The sequence below is a fragment of the Delphinapterus leucas genome, chromosome 19 (genome assembly GCF_059928025.1).
Source record: "Delphinapterus leucas isolate spDelLeu-1000000601 "Yukka" chromosome 19, BTC_Dleu_Yukka2, whole genome shotgun sequence".
NCBI lineage: Eukaryota > Metazoa > Chordata > Mammalia > Artiodactyla > Monodontidae > Delphinapterus > Delphinapterus leucas.
In genome coordinates, this window is record NC_143147.1 from 54,904,196 (window position 1) to 54,924,096 (window position 19,901).

Below are 19,901 nucleotides of genomic sequence, written 5' to 3' on the forward strand. Positions count from 1 at the left end.
ATGTTTTTAGTAAAAATTAGATATAAAATAAGAGCAGATGGTTCTAAAATTGATATTTAAATTATTGTGATGTTTTAAATCACATAGCAGCTCTTATCTCTTGCTAAACTGGCTAAGAAGAGAAGGTCTTGCACCAACCATATTGAAACACAAAGGCAGCTACACAGAATTTGTTATTGAGTGTTCATGGAGGTATCTTAGATGTAGGTCACTCATCTCTTAAATTCAGCAGCCTGTGGGCTTCCCTGGTGGCGCAGTGGTTGAGGGTCCGCCTGCCGATGCAGGGGACACGGGTTTGTGCCCCGGTCCGGGAGGATCCCACATGCCGCAGAGTGGCTGGGCCCATGAGCCATAGCCGCTGGGCCTGCGTGTCCAGAGCCCGTGCTCCGCGACGGGAGAGGCCACAGCAGTGAGAGGCCCGCGTACCGCAAAAAAAAAAAAAAAAATTCAGCAGCCTGTACTTTTTCGGTGGATGCTGCTTATTCTGGAGATGATAAGTAAGTGTCTAATAAATTGCTATTGGTGTGTGTTTGTCGTCTCCTCCCCTTTCTCAGATCCTGTTAAATCGGTGGAACTTAAGGCACCAAGTATAATCCCTCCTTACAGAACAGAACCAGATAGAGAACGTGATTTTTGTTTTTTAAAAAAGATTGCATGCCTTATATGTATACACACAAAATATTTCTGGAAACTTACACAAGAAACTTAACAGTGATTATATCTGGGGAGTGGGCATGGCTGGAGGTGGACAGAAGACTTTCACTTTTCCTGCTGTACTTCTATGATTTCAATTTTATTTACTGTTTTGCTGTGGGCTCATTTTTATGATTAAAATTCTAGTTCTTAAAAACATCTTTTTCAAAGTAAAACATCTTAGCTTTTCATAAGAGAAATGTCTGCTTTTGTTTTTGAAATGAGATTCTGAAACGGTAAACTTTCCTGTGTTCTGAGCTGTTTCTTTCTTTTTCACTTTAGGAGGAAGCAGAGATCCAGGCAGAGCTGGAAAGGCTAGAAAGGGTTAGAAATCTACATATCAGGGAACTAAAAAGGATACATAATGAAGATAATTCACAGTAAGCAACTTGGGAGTATGTTGGGTTGGAGATTGCTGAGCACTTTCTGACATGAATGGTCTAGAATGATATTTTTGCTTAATGTAAATTTGGTGAACCATTCCACTGTGTATTTAGCTCTGTTGTGGGTGTAATACAGTTTTATGAATAAAATTTTGATTTGCGTTAGTTTAAATACATATAAATATATTAGGTTTATATATTAAGTATACATCTATACATATATTATAGCATTTTTACACAAGTAGAGGTCACTAAAACAATACAACTTTGTAGTCGCAAATGGTTTAGATACACTGTGTATTCAGATTTACCCTCAGAGCCTTACTAAAGGGAAGCATGGGATGACAGTGTGGTGTTGTGGAAAGATTACTGGGTTGAGATGACGTTCGGTTTCTGAATTACCTTTATGGGCCATTTAAGTGTTGAGATTTTTAAGAAAGACTCTCTTAAGTTCAGCACATTAATTATAGATAAATGCCCATCTTTGTTTGTAAGTCATTTAGGGAGCTGAAACTGTGAAAAGTAGATTGCAAGTGGGAAATGGCTTCTAACCATAATCCTTTGTTTTCCCACATTTTTCTGACTCTGAAACATGGGGGTTTGGGCATGGCTACAGCTTGTGTATTTTTGTTTGACCAGAGTGAGCCATGGACTTTGCTTTCTGTAAAGTGGCAAGCAACAGCAGCTACCATTACTGCACACTCTCTGTGTCAGGCAGAGTGCTAAGTGTTCCTGTGTTCTATCACTTAATTGTCACAATAGCCTAATGAGGTACGTCATCTTCAATACATAGATCTGGAAACGGGCTTAGACAAATTAAGTTAACTTGTCCAGGGACTAGTGTGACCAAACAAAGAGTTGAAATGTGGATCTGACTCCACAGCTAACTCCCATGCAGTAATATCACCTCTCTCCACAGGCATGCCACTGTCTCAAAATCAAAATAAAGTAATTTCAGGAATATTAGTGGGGCTGATGAGGAACTAGGTAGAAATAATCGAAAAGTTATTTTTGCCAGAGTCTCTCATTTCTTTGTCTCATTGTTAGAAGTGGAATCCTATATGGGGAAAACAGTTATATCATGAAGACTTAAAGAGAGAAAATGAATGCACGTAGAACATGTGACTCACTTTATAATGAAATCTGTTTTAAAGGCCGTGTAAACTATCTTGGAATTTTATTGTATGTAGTTGTGGAATGGTGGGAACGAGTGGTTCTTGAATGGGTTGGAGGACCCGAGTAGCACAGTTTGAAAATCCCTGATCTAGTGTCATCTCCTCCCCGCTCCCGCCCTCCACCTTTACAGCAGGGCAGAAAGGGAGGGAAGTCAACAAAGGTCAGTAGTCTAATTGTGGCTGTGCTGAGACTGGCACCTGTGTCTCATGACTCCACAGCTAATGCTGTTCATTGTAATTATGCCGTCTCTTTGAACTATAGAACTTATTTTAGGCTCAGAATTAGCTATATTGTGATGATTGCCAAACTGTTGGCAGCATCTGTAATCATGTGTATAACATGTTAGATATTCTGGAAATTTTGCAAACATGGAAAATTGTGTAGTCCTTGACCTCAGGATGTTGTTATCTATCTGCTGTTTCCACAGATTTAAAGATCATCCAACGCTAAATGACAGATATTTGTTGTTACATCTTTTGGGTAGAGGAGGTTTCAGTGAAGTTTACAAGGTAAGTATGAAGTTTACAGGGACTGAGGGTTAAATTATTGGTTATTACAAACTTGGAGATCATTTAGAATAGTGATATAACTCTGGGTTGATATCTATTGGTTGAAATTCCAAAAACTTTTAAGAACCTGTATCTTTGGGAGAACTACTTCCAGTAAACTTGTTGACTAAAGCAGGATTCAATATTTTACCCTGTTTTCAAGTTTGAAAAGTAAATAATTACAGATTTTAAAAGAAAAAACAGGAAGGGAAAACAACACTCATTTCTGAATAATGGAATCTTTCTGCCTCATCTGTATTTGTTAGAGATGAGTGTTACTTTTATTCTCATAAGTTTTTGTTTTGTTTTTACAAAATGGATGTGTTAAAAAGTTAATTCTTTGAAAACCTGTTTTTTGCTTTTAAAATGTTCCCGCCTTCTAAGTCAGAGTGTTTAGTAGCACTGGTGTTCTGAAGGATTGCCCCGGCTTAGAGTACTTCAGTTGGGCCAGCAAAGAACAGGCTACTAATACTAAGCCTCCAGTTGATTTTCCCTAAATGAGGAACTCGGCCTGTTTTAAATATACTTGCAGATATATAACATGTTCACCAGTCACAGCCTCCTTGAATTTCTCTAGATGTTTCTGGCACCTGGCTTTTAAATGCTGAATTGGTTTATTAAGTGGTCTTTACTGCATGACCCTGGTATTCTCTCTTTTCTAAGGTGTAACCTTCACTGTTAATGATTTATATTATGCCCATATGAGTTTTTGTATAGGAAATCTTTTGAGTAAAATAATTAGTTTTTATTTCAGATAAAAACTAGTTTTACTGTTCTCCCTTTTTTTAATGTTAATTTTTTCTTGTGATGATGTATACACAAAATTTGCCATTTTAACCATTTTTGAGTGTACAATTCAGTGGCATTAAGTACAGTCACAATGTTGTGAAACATCATCACTTTCCATTTCCAGAACTATAAGAATATTTCTAGTGTACTGCTGGGTTTGATTTTCTAATATTCTGCTCATATTTTTAATCTGTGATCATAAGTGGGACTGGCTTATAGTTGTCTTTTATGTGCAAGCAGCATTGTCTAGCTTTGATGTCATAGTTATCCTAGAATGAGTTGTGAAATTACTCTTTTCCCATGTTCTGGAATGCTTTGCATTACATGTTGGCTACTTGAAAGTTTGTTAGAGCTAAATCATAAAATCACCTGGGTAGGTGTCATTTTAGAGGAAAACTATTTGACAACCTTTTCAATTCCTTCTACAAATATCGAGCTATTCAGATTTTTTCCCCCTCCTTAAGTCAGTTTTGGTAATTCATTTTTTCTGAAAAATCATCCTATTTCATCTTGATTTAAAAATATCATGCATACCTTAGTTATTTCTCTTCTCTTATGAAATGTTTATTTTTATATCTCTTGACTGATAGGCCAGAGGTTAGTCAATGTTTCTTTTTTCCTCTGGAGATTAACTTTTTATTTTTGTTGATCGGATCTACTATTTGATTTGTTGTCTATTTCATTAACTTCTGCTTTCAAACCTTCTTTCTTTCTGCTTTCTTTGTTTTCATTCTTGAGTCATATACTTAGTTTATTTTTTATTTTTGGTAACTTTTTTGATTGTGATAAAGAACACATAGCATAAAATTTACCAATTTAACATTTTTTAAGTGTATAGTTCAGTAGTAGTAGGTATATTCATGTTGTTGTGAAACAGATCTCCAGAACTTTTTCATCTTGCAGAACTGAAGTTCTACCCACTAATCAACAGCTCTCCTTTTCCTTCTCTCCTCAGCCGCTGGTAGCCACAATTCTGCTTTCTGTTTTTATTAATTTGATTACTTTTAGTTAACTCATACGAGTGGAATCACACAGTGTCTGTCTTTTTGTGACTGGTTTATTTCACTTAGCATAATGTTCTCAAAGTTCATCCATGTTGAAGCATGTGACAAGATTTTCTTCTTTTTAAGGCTGAATAACCCTCAATTGTATGTATATACTTCATTTTCTTTATCCATTCATCTGTCAGTGGACATTTGGGTTGCTTCCTCCTCTGGTCTGTTGTGAATAGTGCTGCTTTGAACATGCATATGCAAATATCTCTTTGAGACCCTGCTTTCAGTTCTTTTGGCTATATTCCCAGAAGTGGGACTATTCCTTTTTTAAAATCATCAAAATTGGTTCTTGGGGCTTCCCAGTTACTTGTTAGTGATTTCTTCATATTTTTTCCTAATGTATCCTTCAAACATTTTAACACTTCTGAAATCTAAATGCTTCTGACAATGATGTGTTCATTAATGTAGTTATTCTTTTGCTGTTCTCCACTCTCCAAAAGCCCTTCTTAGATTAGTGGTGGATCACAGTGCCTTGGATTCAGAAATAGGGTTTGGTAATTGGAGAAAATGACACTTGTAGTTCATTAGTGCTCCTACAAATTAGGTGGTATTTAATCTGGCTTTCAATAGCTTGAAATGATTCTCTCTTATAGCCATGATGGATACATGCATACAGGTGGACTTCATTCAGACTCTGTAAGAAAAATACAGTTCAAAAGTTTCCATTTCTGTGAAATAAGATATTCTGTTTGAATTGAATGGTTTTTATATTTTAAAAATACTGGTTTAAATTTGGTATAAATTAGAAGTTTCTTTTATAATCAGGCCTCTCTTGTATCCTGTGCTTTCTTAGAGGTAGCTTACATCTTTAAAAGGTCTGTAGAACGGTAATCACCGCTATTCATGGACTGTATATCCTGTGCGTGTTGCCTTCATCTGTTCAAACATTTGTGGAAACTGACAGATAGGTGGTAATAGTGTTGAAACTGGAGCAGTAAGCTTTTAATCTGAACTTTAAAACCTAGGAAGAACTATTCATTCTAAAAGAGTTCCTCAGTAAATTCTTTTGTATTGGGGAAATCTGTTGTAAGATGCTACTTACTTTTTTTCAAATTGTGATTTACACCAGGCATCTTCGAAAATCTATCCGTTACCTTTTTTCACCCCATAATATAGCACTACCTAGCTGATGTGGAACTTGCCAGCAGTGGTGGTCTTTGGGGAAAGTATGTCCCTTTCTTTGGACAGTGCTGGAGAAGTGATTTGGTGTGACTAACTTCAGACATAGTTGCGATCCAAAATTGCTTTTTATTTATCCAGTATATAGGGGTGGGATTAAGTAAATTTAGCAAAGAGGTGTATCCTGGGGGTTTCTTTCTCAAGGAGGCAGGTAGTCTATGTCCCTAGCATTTCAAAAGTGGCAGGACCTCTGAACCTAAAACTGCTCTAAAAATAAAGCCTATTAAAAAATCTTAAAAAAAAAAAAAAAAGTGGCAGGACTTACTGTTGGAGAATGTCAGGTCCCAGTGTCAGCTGAGGGATGAGAGCCAGCTTAGGGAAGAAAGGTCCCAGATAAGGTAGATGATGTCCAGAAAGAGAATTGTTTAGAAGTGACTGTTAAGGCATGGGCTGTCTTTCTGTTTGTGGTGTATGCTTGGCTTTATTTTCTGAACCCTTTGGCGCCAGTGCGTCTGGAGACTTCTAAATTATCTGATCGCAAGTTTCAAGAAAGATGATTGCAACTCTGAAACAAGTGTGTGTTGTGTTGTCCACTGTTGTTGTTATTTAATAATGCATTTTGGACTTTGAGCATGTTGGTCTGTTAAACAGAAGCTTCAAGTCAGTTGCCTGTAATTCTCGTTAGCATTATCCAGAATATAATTTATTCCTTTTCTTTATAGGCATTTGATCTAACAGAACAAAGATATGTAGCTGTGAAAATTCACCAGTTAAATAAAAACTGGAGAGATGAGAAAAAGGAGAATTACCACAAGTAAGTGATATTGGAGTGTCTGATTTTTCAAAATTTAGTAATAATAGCTGTAGTTTGAGCACTGTGTTAAGAGCTTTACATGCATTGTTGTTGTTGTTTCATTTAATCCTCATAACTGTCCTAGGAGAGTGAATTTTCCATCTTACTGCTAAGGAAACTGATACTTAAAGAATTTGAGTAACAGTTAAGAAATGGCTGAGTTGGTATTTAAATCTAGACTTCCCTTAATCCAAAGCCAGTGGGTTTAACCATCCCCTTCCATTGAGCATCTAAAATTAGCTATAATAAACAAGTAAAGCCTCAGAAATTATTGTTGCTTGTCTGTAGAAACCAGATGTGAGAGTGTTCTTCAGTGGTCTAGGGACCCTGGGGAGCTTCGGGTGGGGCTTTGTCTGCTGCTTCAGTCACCTCGTCGTAAAGGAGACAATGCGGGGCACCTGGTGTGCCTCGGTGGTACTTGTTTGACTTGTTCAGGCCCTCAGTGCTGAGCTCACCTTCCCCATCATAGTTTGCCCATCTCAGAGTTCTTGGTCTTCAGCGTCCAGCTCGCTGTGCTTTCCCCTCTTCAGAATGCCACTCATGGTGGCCCTCATCTGTGCTTGGGGTACGGGGTGAGAGGGTGGCTCTTTAGAATGAATAGTTATTACATGAGCGGGTGTGAATGTCTTTGTTCCACTGATGTCAAGCCTTGCCTGTCTCTCCTCTGAGCTTCAGAACATTGGAGTTCATGGTTCACTTGCTTTGGAGGCCATGCAGACTTAATTTGCTGTTAGAATCCCCACTGGGTTTAATATTGTTTCCTTGGTAGGTACAAGTACTACATTAGACATGTCCTACCCCTGAAAGGAGGAAACAGCCCCTTTTGATGTAAAGCAGTCTACCTCCTTTCTATAAAAGCAGTTTTGTTTTTTTTTCCTATAAATAGTACTTTGGAGGGAAAAAGGCAGTGGACTTTAGCCAACTTTTAGTTAGCTTCTAAGTCTTAGTGGAAAAATAAAACATTTCTACATCATCAACCCATTCTTCAGGCATGGAGCAAGGCAACTCCTGCTCTATACCTACTGTTCATCCGGGACCTGGGAACTCTTGCTGTTCCATGCAGATTGGCAGTGGTGCTCAGCACTCGGGGAGAGAAGGTTCCTGTGGCATTAAGAGAAATGGGGCTTAGCAGAGGTAGGAAAATGGATGATGTGTGCTCTGTGCATGGCACCCCTCATGTGTCCCTTATGTGAGAGGCAGCTGCAGTCCAGATGCTTCTGAGGAGCAGTTACATTATTATAAGTACATTCCAGGCATTTGACATGCAGGGACGAATAGCACGCGGCAGCGAATGCCAGGGAGCACTTGAGAGAAGGAAACCACATGTTATTCTGACCAGTTAGAAAAACGGTGAGAAATGTCCTTATTATATTGAGACTCAGAGTACCTAAGGGTATAGGAACAGTTCCTGCATCTCTTTCAAAATGCCCTTCAGCTATCCTCAGAGCCTGTGCCACAGCTTGTGTGCACTGCCCACTCCAAACCAGCTGACTCTACAAGGGGACAACCTTGGTCAACCTTGAGGAAGTAGTTCCTGTGCAGAGACTTAAACAGATTTTACCTAATCTCAGTATCCAGCTTTCAGGCTGATCTTAAAGAGAACGCTGGTGTCGAATACTGTAGTGATTGCAGGTGGGGTTGTGCTCACTGTAGCCTTTTTTTTTTTTTTTTGTGGTACGCGGGCCTCTCACTGCTCTGGCCTCTCCGGTTGGGGAGCACAGGCTCCGGACGCGCAGGCTCAGCGGCCATGGCTCACGGGCCCAGCCGCTCCGCGGCATGTGGGATCTTCCCGGACCGGGGCACGAACCCGTGTCCCCTGCATCGGCAGGCAGATTCTCAACCACTGTGCCACCAGGGAAGCCCCCACTCTAGCCTTTTGAAGCAGTGAGGGATTGAAGTCAGGACCATGCACCTCCTTGACACATTTGGCAAGCTGTTTTGAGTCCTGACGGGTGTAGATTGGTTCTCTTTTCACATTTGTCTACCAGATGGAGTCACAGAGCAAGTGAAGGGGACAGTCTCGTTTTTCTGAGTTCTGTACCGGTTCAGCTGTGGTTCGCAGTGGTGCCCTCCTATTCTTTGTTTCCTCACCAAGGCGGGAGTCCTGACTCCTGAGCACCTTCTGTGGAGCCGTCTGGGCAGGAGCTGTTTCCCAGTTGACAGACACACTGGGGAGGGGGTGTGCAAAGTTGTTGTGACCTCTTCATCCTTGAGGGGAAATTCTTAAAGCACTTCCACGTTTCTTTGAAAGATTTTGCTTCCTAACTGATATGAAATCATACTGATGAATTTCAGGCTACAAATAACAGTGAATTAGCAAAATGTTATTAACTCTCTTGAACTTAAATTAAGGAGGCTTATATCAGGCACCAAACAGATTTTAGAGAGTGCTTCAAAACTTCAGTGTTAAACTGAAAAGTAGTACACTTCAGTGTTGTGGTAACATTATGAAATATGAAAATGCTACTGTTACCCTGCATAGTAACGTCTTTTGATTGCTTTTCACTTTGTGGGGATGACTTCCAAGCCCCATCTGGAATCAGAACATTTATTTGGGTAAAAAAGAAGGAAAAATTCAAAGAAAATAGAAGGTTGTTGTATTGTTTATTTTTGAGTTCTGTTCTATACCCCCTTTCCTCTCCTCTCCCCACAAACACAAAGTTAAACTGATTGTTTTACTTTTGCATTATTAAAGCATTAATAGGTATTACTCGATTTCTTTAACTCCCCAAAATAGCATATTAAGAACTTTATGGTAGGAAAAACTTCATATAAAACTATCCACAGAAATAATTGTATCTGAAGTAGTTAGTATACTCTTTTTTTGGGGGGGGTGCGTTGCTAAGCGCGGGCTTTCTCTAGTTGCGGTGAGCAGGGGCTACTCTTTGTTGCAGTGTGCAGGCTTCTCATTGCAGTGGCTTCTCTTGTGGGGGAGTGTGGGGTCTAGGCGCGCGGGCTTCAGTAGTTGTGGCTTGCGGCCTCTAGAGCGCAGGCTCAGTAGTTGTGGCTCAGGGGCTTAGTTGCTCCGCGGCATGTGGGATCTTCCCGGACCAGGGCTCGAACCCGTGTCCCTTGCGTTGGCAGGCGGATTCTCAACCACTGCACCACCAGGGAAGTCCAAAGTAGTTAGTATACTCTTGTATGATACTCTTCTAATTTTCTAGGATAAAATTATTGAAAGTCTAAATATAGATCCACTTAGAGTAAAAGACTAACACTTAAAAAAAAAAAAGACTAACACTTTAGTGGATAAGTTTCTTCCAGCCTTCTATTTAAGTTTCTGTATTTATAGTACATTAATCCCTTGGATGCTTAGTTGAAAGTTGAACATATAAAGGACATGGCAGAGCCTCTGCCTTGCCTGCTGAACCGTAAGGAATGGCCTTAGAGCCTGACGTGACATTGAGGGAGTGCTTTCAGTGACACACAGAAAGTTTTCTTAGTTGGCGAGGACTTTACCACTTTCTTTGATTCATAATTTTTGCCTCCTTTATTTTCCTCTATTTTTTATACCATGATGGAGAAATTGGTCTCTACTTTGAAAAGCACAAAAATCAAAAAGTTAAAAGGGCAGAGGACTATAGATTTATAGTGTGTGAGAGTAAGAAATGACTTAATGGTAATCTGTTTAGACCATAGGTTTCTAAATTTGTTTTCTTTTTTTAGAAACAGCATCACCTTTATTTTACCAAATGAAATATTACATGGAATCTTTCTTTTGGCTGCACTGTGTGGCATGTGAGATCTTAATTCCCCAACCAGGGATCACACCTGTGCCCCCTGCATTGGAAGCATGCAGTCTTAAGCGCTGGACTGTCCTGTGGAATATATATATATATATATATATATATATATATATATATATATATATAATGTGTATATATATATATACATATATATATATATATATATATATATAGTTTGTCTATTTATTTATTTATTTAGGCTGCGTTGGGTCTTCGTTGCTGTGCACGGGCTTTCTCTAGTTTCAGCGAGCAGGGGCTGCTCTTCGTTGTGGTGTGTGGGCTTCTCATTGTGGTGGCTTCTCTTGTTGGGGAGCATGGGCACTAGGCACCCAGGCTTCGGTAGTTGCAGCACGTGGGCTCTAGAGTGCAGGCTCAGTAGTTGTGGGCGCATGGGCTTAGTTGCTCCACGGCATGTGGGATCCTCCTGGACCAGGGCTTGAACCTGTGTCCCCTGCATTGGCAGGCGGATTCTTAATCACTGCACTACCCGTGGAATCTTGATATGTAAAAAAGGACAGTGTGGAGCTGCTTTGGTGGGATGGGGGGTTGGGTCAAAGCTACGTTTGCTTAGCTTCTCTTTGGAGGCATCCAAATCTAGGGAGCTCCCTTTAAAACTTCCAGTCCACTGCCATGATGGTGCAGGCCCACAAGGCCGGAGAGGGGGCATCATGGAGCTCAGACTCAAAGCCTGGTTTCTTGATCCCAGTGCCTCCTGTGTTCTAACGTTGCTCTGCCTCAGTGCTGGAAAGTTTTTTCTTTTCAGAAAGACATAAAGATGCTGATGAAATTAAGCATCAGAAGAAGCAAAAACTGCCAAAAATGGCCACTTGAAAAATAAGCCTAGTCAGACAAATTTCCATTGGGGAAGAATATTTAATTACTTTTAGATTCCTATCCTTCCCCTCCCTCTTCCCCTAGTTGTTCCTCAGCTTTTCTTTGGTTGAGTACTTTCTGTGTATTTTTGACATGCTAGAGTACATTTCAGAAAATAACACACTTTTTTTTTTTATCATACTATGGAAAGTTTCCCTTTTCTGACTCTTGTCTTACAACAAAATGCCCCAAACTAAATGGTGCTAGATTACTTAAAATATAATAATATCCTATTACTCTGTTTGTAAGTGAGAACTAAATGTTACTCTTTTAAAATTCAGTATATGAATTTGCCAGATTATATCGTACATTTTTGTTCCTAATCTTACTAAATAATTTTAAATTGGAAAAGTACTAAAGAAAGATGTTAATACATACATACATACACATATATATATATTCTTGTTATAAGAAAACTAGGGTTTCCATAATTTCAAACTTTTGATCAAATTAGCATTTTCTTAAAAGAAAGTAAAGCTGATAGTCTTTTAAATTTCTTTTTGTAAGGAGTAGGATTTATAAACAAACAAATACAAAGCACTGCTAATTGCCTTTTCTAACAGGTAATCCTTTTACCCATTGAATTTACATGCTAAAATTGATCTCCTTGATGTAACCCCAGGATATATAACATTTATAGATAGAAACTATCAGCTTTAGAGGAAAGAAAAAAATGCTGTCTTTATAATTTTTAAAGTTCTGATATTTGGGTATAAATATAAAAGAGATGAGATTACCATAGAATGAACTTGAAAGGGATAAAAGGTTAGCACCTACTATTTTCTCAACAGCTTGGTAGATACTGGTAGAGAAAATAAGATGAAGAAAGATCAGGGGACTAGATGGACCTGAATGGAATGAATGTTCGGGAACAATGGAGAAGTGAGAGAATAAATTAGGAGTATCCTGGAAGAGTTCTAAGAGACAGGCCAAAATGCAAAATGTTAATTTTCCATTTTGTTTACAGGCATGCATGTAGGGAGTACCGGATTCACAAAGAACTGGATCATCCCAGAATAGTTAAACTGTATGATTACTTTTCACTGGACACTGACTCGTAAGTGCTATGCCATTTTAGCTTAGCAGATAATATTTCCTTGCAGTGTGTTGACTACTCATGGAATAGAGTTTAAATCTGGGTCCAGGAAATGCTCTCTGAGGGGACCAAATACACTTACGGGAAAATGATCATATTTGAATTCAGATTTGGGCCAGCAAGACGTCTCTTGGCCACAGGGTGTGTGCTGTTGTGTGCTGGTAAACGTTTAACAACCAGCTTGGTGGGGAGAGGCATAGGGCTGATTTGTACTGTTTGCCAATTTCTGTGGTATAAATACTCTGAACATGTCCAATTTAAAAAAAAAAAAGCAGCTTTATCGATACATGTTTACATACATACAGTTCACCCATTTAAAAGTATACAGTTCAGTGGTTTTTAGTGTATTCACAGATATGTATGTTGCAGCCATCACCGTAGTCAAGTTTAGAACATTTTCACCACCTCAGAAAGAAACCCTGAACCTTATGCTGTCGTCCCCCTATTCTTCCACCCCCACTCCCTGCCGTAAGCAGCCACTAATCTACTTTTTGTGCCTGTAGATTTGCTATTCTGGACTTTCATATGAATGGATCATATAGTATGTGAACTTTTGTGACTGGCTTCTTTCACTTAGCATGGTGTTTTTTCAAGGTTCTTCTTGTGTCATGTATCAGTACTTCCTTTTTGTGACTAGATATATTCCATTGTATGGATACACTACCTTTTGTTTATCCATTCATCCTACCAGTGGCTTAAAAGCCAGCTCACAAAAGTCCTGAAAATTTATCAGCTCTCAGAAACTGGCACAAATTGGTGCCAGCATACCACCGAGAAGCACCAGTCAAGAGAGTCTCTGCCCCATCCTGATGAGCACTGACGGGCCTTTCGAAGAAGTGCCAGCAACGTGATTTTATCGCAGGATGCGAATGAATGTGGCGTAGCCCAGTGCTGCATCCTAAAATATACGTTGGTTCAGAGGCTTATAGGGATTTCAGTCCAGCCCTCTCACTGTGTAGGTGGAGATTTGAGGACCAGGGAAGTTAAGTGACTTGTCTGAGATCTTTAATAACCGTAGGCATTGTTGTATTTCATTACTTGGTATAGGTAAGCTCTAGACCTCTCGGTTTATCCAGGAGTTTAGAAATATTTCAGCATTTGGAGACATTTTCTTTGTTGGAGTCTGAAATGAATCAGGAGAACATACCTAGGTCTGGCCCACAAGTGTTTCCCTCCACCTCTCAGGCTGTTCAGCCTGCTCCAGACAGCAACTGTCTCAGAGGTTGCTGCACAGAGAGCCGGCCGACATTTAGAAGTGGCCCCAAAGGGAGACCATAATTCCCTTTGGAAACATCCACTCAGGGATTTCCCCTTTCCAGTCGGGTGCACCCAGCACAGTCATGTGTGTAGCATGGAGTGGGGTTCAGAAAACCCCACTGTAGTTAGAGAGCAGGTTTCCACAGGGTGGCTTACTGTTTTGCTTTCAGTAGGTTCCTTGAATACTAGGAAGGACACACACACACACACACACGCACCCCCAAATGTAAGTACAAAAATCATTTCAAAAATAAATATAATGACTCGGATTAGCTGTTTTGAATTGTATACACACTTTTAACTAATCTGAGAAATTGAGTTGATTCTATGCTATTGTTAAGTTGTTTACTTTGTTCTTCCTGTTGTGTGTATGGTGAATTTTTATCAAAAGTAAGTCAGACCATTGTTTTAGAAAGTCTTCTGAGAGTTGTTTAGGTATTAAAAGTGAGATTTTATTTTCAGCTTGCATTGGGTCCAGAATAAATTCACTAAGCATGAGAGTCTTTGCCTCAGATTTCAGCATATCAGATCAGAGAATCTATAAATTTTAGGCATATTTTCTCAAATAGGGTGCTAGCATGCTAGGACATGCTATGTTTCATAAGAAGCATGAGCTGTTGTTCAGTTTGGGGATCCCACAGGACTGTGTGTGTCCGCATCTTGTTCCTGTGCTTTGTGAAGGCCTCGAGCTGCCCAGAGCCCCATAGTGCTAGTCCTGCGCCTCTTTAATCGTAGCTGAGTTGGCCCTTGCAGGGTGTATTTACCAGGCTCCTTTGTCAGTTGTTATTCAGTGGGGTTCAGCCAATGGGGAGATAGGTGGTGGTGGGTGGAGACCCCTCCGCCCAGCTGTGGTTGCAGTTTCCCTTGGTGAGTCTGGTTCTGGTTGCACCACCTCCTCCCTTTGGCCCTCTGGCCTTAGGGTGCTAATGCCTTCCTGCTCTAGATGATTTCTGGGGTGCTCACTGGCCACTTTGTCTTCTCAGCTCTTCCGTCATTTCTGGGATTAGTTCCCTGAATTAAAGCCCCTCTGTTTTAAATACTGGTTTTTATTTCCCAGCTAGACCCTGAGTGATTTACCCATATTGTCACAGCTTAGAATAGCTTAAAAGGTATTCATCTCTCAGGAAGCCTTCCTTTAGCTTATAACTGCCTTGGAAGATAGACACATGACCCTTAGTGGCACGAATGGTATGTAGTTTTAAATTTGGGTCTGTATGATATATATACAATGGAATATTACTCAGCCATAAAAAGAAACAAAAGTGAGTTATTTGTAGTGAGGTGGATGGACCTAGAGACTGTCATACAGAGTGAAGTAAGTCAGAAAGAGAAAAATAAATGCCATATGCTAACATATATATATGGAATCTAAAAAAAAAAAATATGGTTCTGAAGAACCTAGGGGCAGGACAGGAATAAAGATGCAGACGTAGAGAATGGACTTGAGGACACAGGGAGGGGGAAGGGTAAGCTGGGACAAAGTGAGAGAGTGGCATGGACATATATACACTACCAAATGTAAAACAGATAGCTAGTGGGAAGCAGCCGCATAGCAGAGGGAGATCAGCTCGGTGCTTTGTGACCACCTGGAGGGGTGGGATAGGGAGGGAGGGTGGGAGGGAGACGCAAGAGGGAGGAGATATGGGGATATATGTATATGTATAGCTGATTCACTTTGTTATAAAGCAGAAACTAACGCACCATTGTAAAGCAATTACACTCCAATAAAGATGTTAAAAAAAATTGGGGTCTGTATGATATACTGATACAAGTGAAAGAAAAAAACTCATACTGTGTAATAATACATTTGTTAGAACCATCAATACTGTACTTTAAAAAGCTCTTTTATACCTTGTGTGTTTAGCAAAGAGAAATCATAGTATGTGCCAATCTGGCAGGAGAGGTAGTATGCAACCAGCCCTTGGGACCTAGGCAAACCCTAGATTCTTCCTCACTGTCAGCACTTGAGGTCATATAAAATGTTTGCAGTGACAGTTGTGTATTTGATCATAAGGTACTTGTTTAGAAATGGAGCATTGTGTAGATAGTAAAAGAGGTATCTAGCTTAAATACATTACGGTTCCTGTCAGTATTGTTATGGTCCTGATTCAAGGAGAGGTGTGCCCTGGGTGAACTTTAGCACAGCAGGTTCCAACAGGAAGGGTGCAGACGCTCTTCACCAAAAGAGTAAGCAGTTTTCTTCCAGTAAACCACTCAGTTAGCTAATACTGAATAAAGAATAGAAGAATATTTTAAGGAGCAAAGAAGAAAGAAGTGAGAAGCTAATGACCTGACGTTTTCAGTCGGGCTGGTTTAGACTTAATCTGCTTGCTCTTATCCCACGGTCAAATGTTGGTTTATTTATGTTTAGGTTTTGTACAGTATTGGAATACTGTGAGGGAAATGATCTGGACTTCTACCTGAAACAGCACAAATTAATGTCGGAGAAAGAGGCCCGATCCATTATCATGCAGATTGTGAATGCTTTAAAGTACTTAAATGAAATAAAACCTCCCATCATACACTATGACCTCAAACCAGGTATGTCTAATTTTTAGGAGACAGTATTGGTAGTATTTCTTTGGTCTTATAAGTGACTTTTAATTTTATAAAGTTAGGGGACTTGGCCGGGGACCAAGAAGGCCTAATAACATCTGACTTTAAATTGCCTGGGTAGTGGGAATAAGAGAGTCCCGGCCACACAGCACTGGGTTTATTAGGAGGGTGGGTTGTATTAAATGCTCTGGAGAAACAATGCCCTTGTCTTAGAGCCAGGGCAGTTCATGATGTCAGTACGATTAAGAAAGAACTGCTCTGGCAAGCTCGGTTTTGTTTTTTTCCCATTACTCACACTGCATAGCAGTTCCTCTACTCCAAGTCTCTCTGATAAGTGCCCCCACATTAACAAATTATTTTACACATATGCCTCCCATTTCATTAAATTCCGAGTGGAATTTTCCATCTTTTCTCATGGTTACTATCTAACTTCGATAGTCGCCAGTCGAGTAGAGAGCAATTAGACTTCTTACTTCTGTCTGTTGTTGTCATTCTGGGCTGTTGCTTAGAAGTCTGCCTGTGTTGTCTGTAGACTGCTCTAACCAGCTGAGCTTAGGTGTTGGGAAGATTCCCATTTACCTCCTGGTGGGCACGGTTGTTAACTTTGCTCTCCTCTTCTGATAGCTACATGTTAAATCTCACTATTCACTATTCTTTAATTTTCTAGTATAATTCAAATGACTAAAAAATTCATCACAATGAAGTGATTTTTTAAAAAGATGGCTATTGTGTAATTGGGTTTTCTGTCACTGAGTCCATTACATTTTCCTGCCCCAGGAGCTGTAGGTGGCACTGTGGTACCAGCTTAGATTCCCTTGTATGTTTTCTTTGATTCCCCCCGCCCCCCCCCCCCCGAAACTACTGTCCTAAACAGGGTGGTTAAGAGATCCTTACTGAAAGTTCGGATGTAACTTTCCCACTATTTTTGACCAACCATAGAAGTGATACTTTACTTTGGCCAGTTAATTATTTTTTTCCACTGCTCATAGTGGTGGTTTTGGCACATTAAGCAGGTGATTCTTGGAAAAGAGAAATTTGCCGCCAGACACTTACAACTCTCCCCTAGCATCCAGAGTCCAGAGCGTTTTATTCCAGAGATTTAAATGTTTGCTGTTATATGTAAGAGTTTCAGTTCAGTTGTCCTCTTCTTGCCTGTTATTACCTTGGTTTATTTTAATTAGTAAGTTTTTTATTCATGAAGTTTTTTATCTTTTTAGGTAATATTCTTTTAGTAAATGGTACAGCATGTGGAGAGATAAAAATCACAGATTTTGGTCTTTCCAAGATCATGGATGATGATAGCTACAATTCAGTGGATGGCATGGAGCTAACATCACAAGGTGCTGGTACTTACTGGTAGGTACCTGGGAGATTTGTCAAGTTGGCTGATGGAGATGTGGCTGTGCTATACTGAAGTGTTGGTAATTATTAATTAAACTACATCCTGTCTGCTTAGGCAAAAATGCTGTATACCATAGTAGACTTTCCTCTCCAAATATTTACTGTCTTTTCAACAGTTTGACTCTTTGTATTTACATGAATTTGTCTTAATTTTTCTTTCTGTTCTTGAAAAACCATTGAGAAAGAGATTATGTGGGGCCACGTGTTTGAGTTGTTTGTTTCCTCCCTAGGTTTGCCCCTACTGAGTAGATAGAGGATGAGGTTGCTCATGCGTATGTAAAGAATGGCCTTAAATTCTTTTCAGAATCTCAAATGCAGGTCTCTCTCTTCATGAGTTAATGGGATGAGGGATTTGTTTTTAGAGTTGCCTGAGGATGGTGGACTCTCAAGAACTAAGGAGTTATGAAGATTAGGATGTAAAATAACCATAGCATCCCTTGAAATCTAAACAGGAAAACACAAGCATGGTTTACCAAGAAATTTGTCCATTTCTGGCAGCCACGTTCTAAAAGGTTTTGACCCACATTTCTTCCCATCTGTTGTCACTCATCTACTCCCCAGCCACCCCACCCCAGCTAGCTCTGCCTGCCTGTTCTATGCCCTATCCTACTCTGCTGAGTATTACTTTTGACAGTGAGAACCATAAAAGATACCTGCAGCTCAGGCATTTGGCTTTGTGATTGTAAAGGCATGTTACCAGAGCTTTCTTTTCACGTCTGCGGTGGTGACACAAAGCCATACATTGGAATGTGTAATTCTGAACATGGGAAAGCCTCCAGTAGCACTAAGGGAGGGGGAATACATACTGTTAAACCCCAGGGTCAGTTGGCCAAGTCACTTATGTTTGAGACTGAAGGGCCCTGGCCCTTAGGAGATTAATGACTCTCTTGGAATGAGGTTGTTGATCTGAAACAGACAGAGAAGAGGGGGACGTCAGTCCTGGTCTTACCACTCCCGTCATATTAAAGAAAGACTCAATCATATCCTGCTAGAAACACCATGTACACAAAATTTCAACTTTCCCTTGCTCCGTATTGTTTGTGGAGATGGTACCTATAGTGAAAATCAGTCCCTAAATTAAAACTTTGAGATTCTAGGTTTAAAATAGAAGCTACATTTACAGTGTTTATTCACTTGGTGGTGGTTGTGGATTCCTGTCAGTAAATGATACAAAAATATCTGTTGTTGGAAATTCTGGAAGCAGGTCTATACCTCTGCTATATAAATTCACCAGAACTTGGATTTTAGCTTTTCATTTGATAGCTTGTTCTTTTTTAAAGGTAAAGATTTTTCATGTTTAAATTAATTATCTCATTGCTGCCTATTGCTGTATTTGCTAAGCTATAAAATTCAGTGGTTGGAATTTAAATAAAAATATGTAATGTTTGGGATTTGCTTCAAAGTAATCTGTTTGGGGGAGGTGGGGAGGGGTGTATAAGAGCAAAGATTTGCCGTATCTTGACAATTATTGAAGCTGGATGATGTTTACTTGTGGTTCATTTTACGATTCTTTCTACTTTAGATCATATTTGAAGATTTTTTTTTCATAATAAAGAGTAAAGTAGAGAGGGAGCTACTGAGAAAATTAATTTTATGGGTTTCTATGAAGGTTTAAAAAGTCTCCATATTGGTGTTTATAATCACCGTCCTCAATATGTCATCCTCGTATTATGTCCCAGAGACACATAGATAGAATGGGAGGACATAACAGATTTTAAGTGATTGTTTGCGGCATTTGGTTGTTCCAGAATTCTTCTACGTGGAATACTACTTTTAAATAAGGAACCCCTAGACTAGGCCTTGAGAATCATTTTTCTCTATGAGGATTTTATCATGATGGCGTATGCAACTTTGTTTTTTAAATACAATTTAGTGTAGCATCTTAGAACTGTCTTCTACTCTCCCTCCCAGAGTCCTTGATAAGGACTTAGAATGCTTATTATTTGGGTGAAGAACTAGTGTATTTCTTCATTTATAGTTGGGGAAACTGAGTCCTAGAAAGTGATATGCCAGATTTGTGCTGTTAAGGGACAGTGTCTATTTGGCCAAATTATTGCTCTGCATTTGGAGAAGTCCAACAACCTCTGTTCTTCCTCACCACAAACAAGAACTTACTTTTTCCCTACTGCTTCCACCAAAGAGTTATAAGTACATTAAAAAAATCATTTTAGAATCAAGGTTCTATTTGTTATTTATCCAAGATCATATTTAAGTTATGTATATTAAAGAATCAAGAACCATGAAAACTTACGGTTCAGGGAGGTTTTAGTGGCATTTGGAAGAGCTGTTCTTTTTATAGATTCTTTTGTCTATATCTTTATTTCTTTGCCTTTCTCCCCCACCCCCCTTTGTGAGT

The 19,901-nt window shown here is 39.5% G+C and overlaps 1 protein-coding gene across 5 annotated transcripts in view; it reads left to right on the plus strand.

Annotated features, from left to right (window-relative positions):
- TLK2 (tousled like kinase 2) overlaps positions 1-19,901 on the plus strand; it is a 105,803-nt gene that overhangs the window by 77,766 nt on the left and 8,136 nt on the right. For 4 of the 5 annotated variants that reach the window (XM_089901385.1, XM_022589087.2, XM_022589085.3 and 1 more), the window contains 6 exons: positions 976-1,073; positions 2,680-2,761; positions 6,486-6,577; positions 12,203-12,292; positions 15,960-16,129; positions 17,362-17,500. In XM_089901385.1, the coding sequence (XP_089757511.1) occupies positions 976-1,073; positions 2,680-2,761; positions 6,486-6,577; positions 12,203-12,292; positions 15,960-16,129; positions 17,362-17,500 (671 nt within the window). The remainder of the gene's footprint in view (positions 1-975; positions 1,074-2,679; positions 2,762-6,485; positions 6,578-12,202; positions 12,293-15,959; positions 16,130-17,361; positions 17,501-19,901) is intronic. The other variant, XM_089901384.1, reaches the window with a different exon arrangement.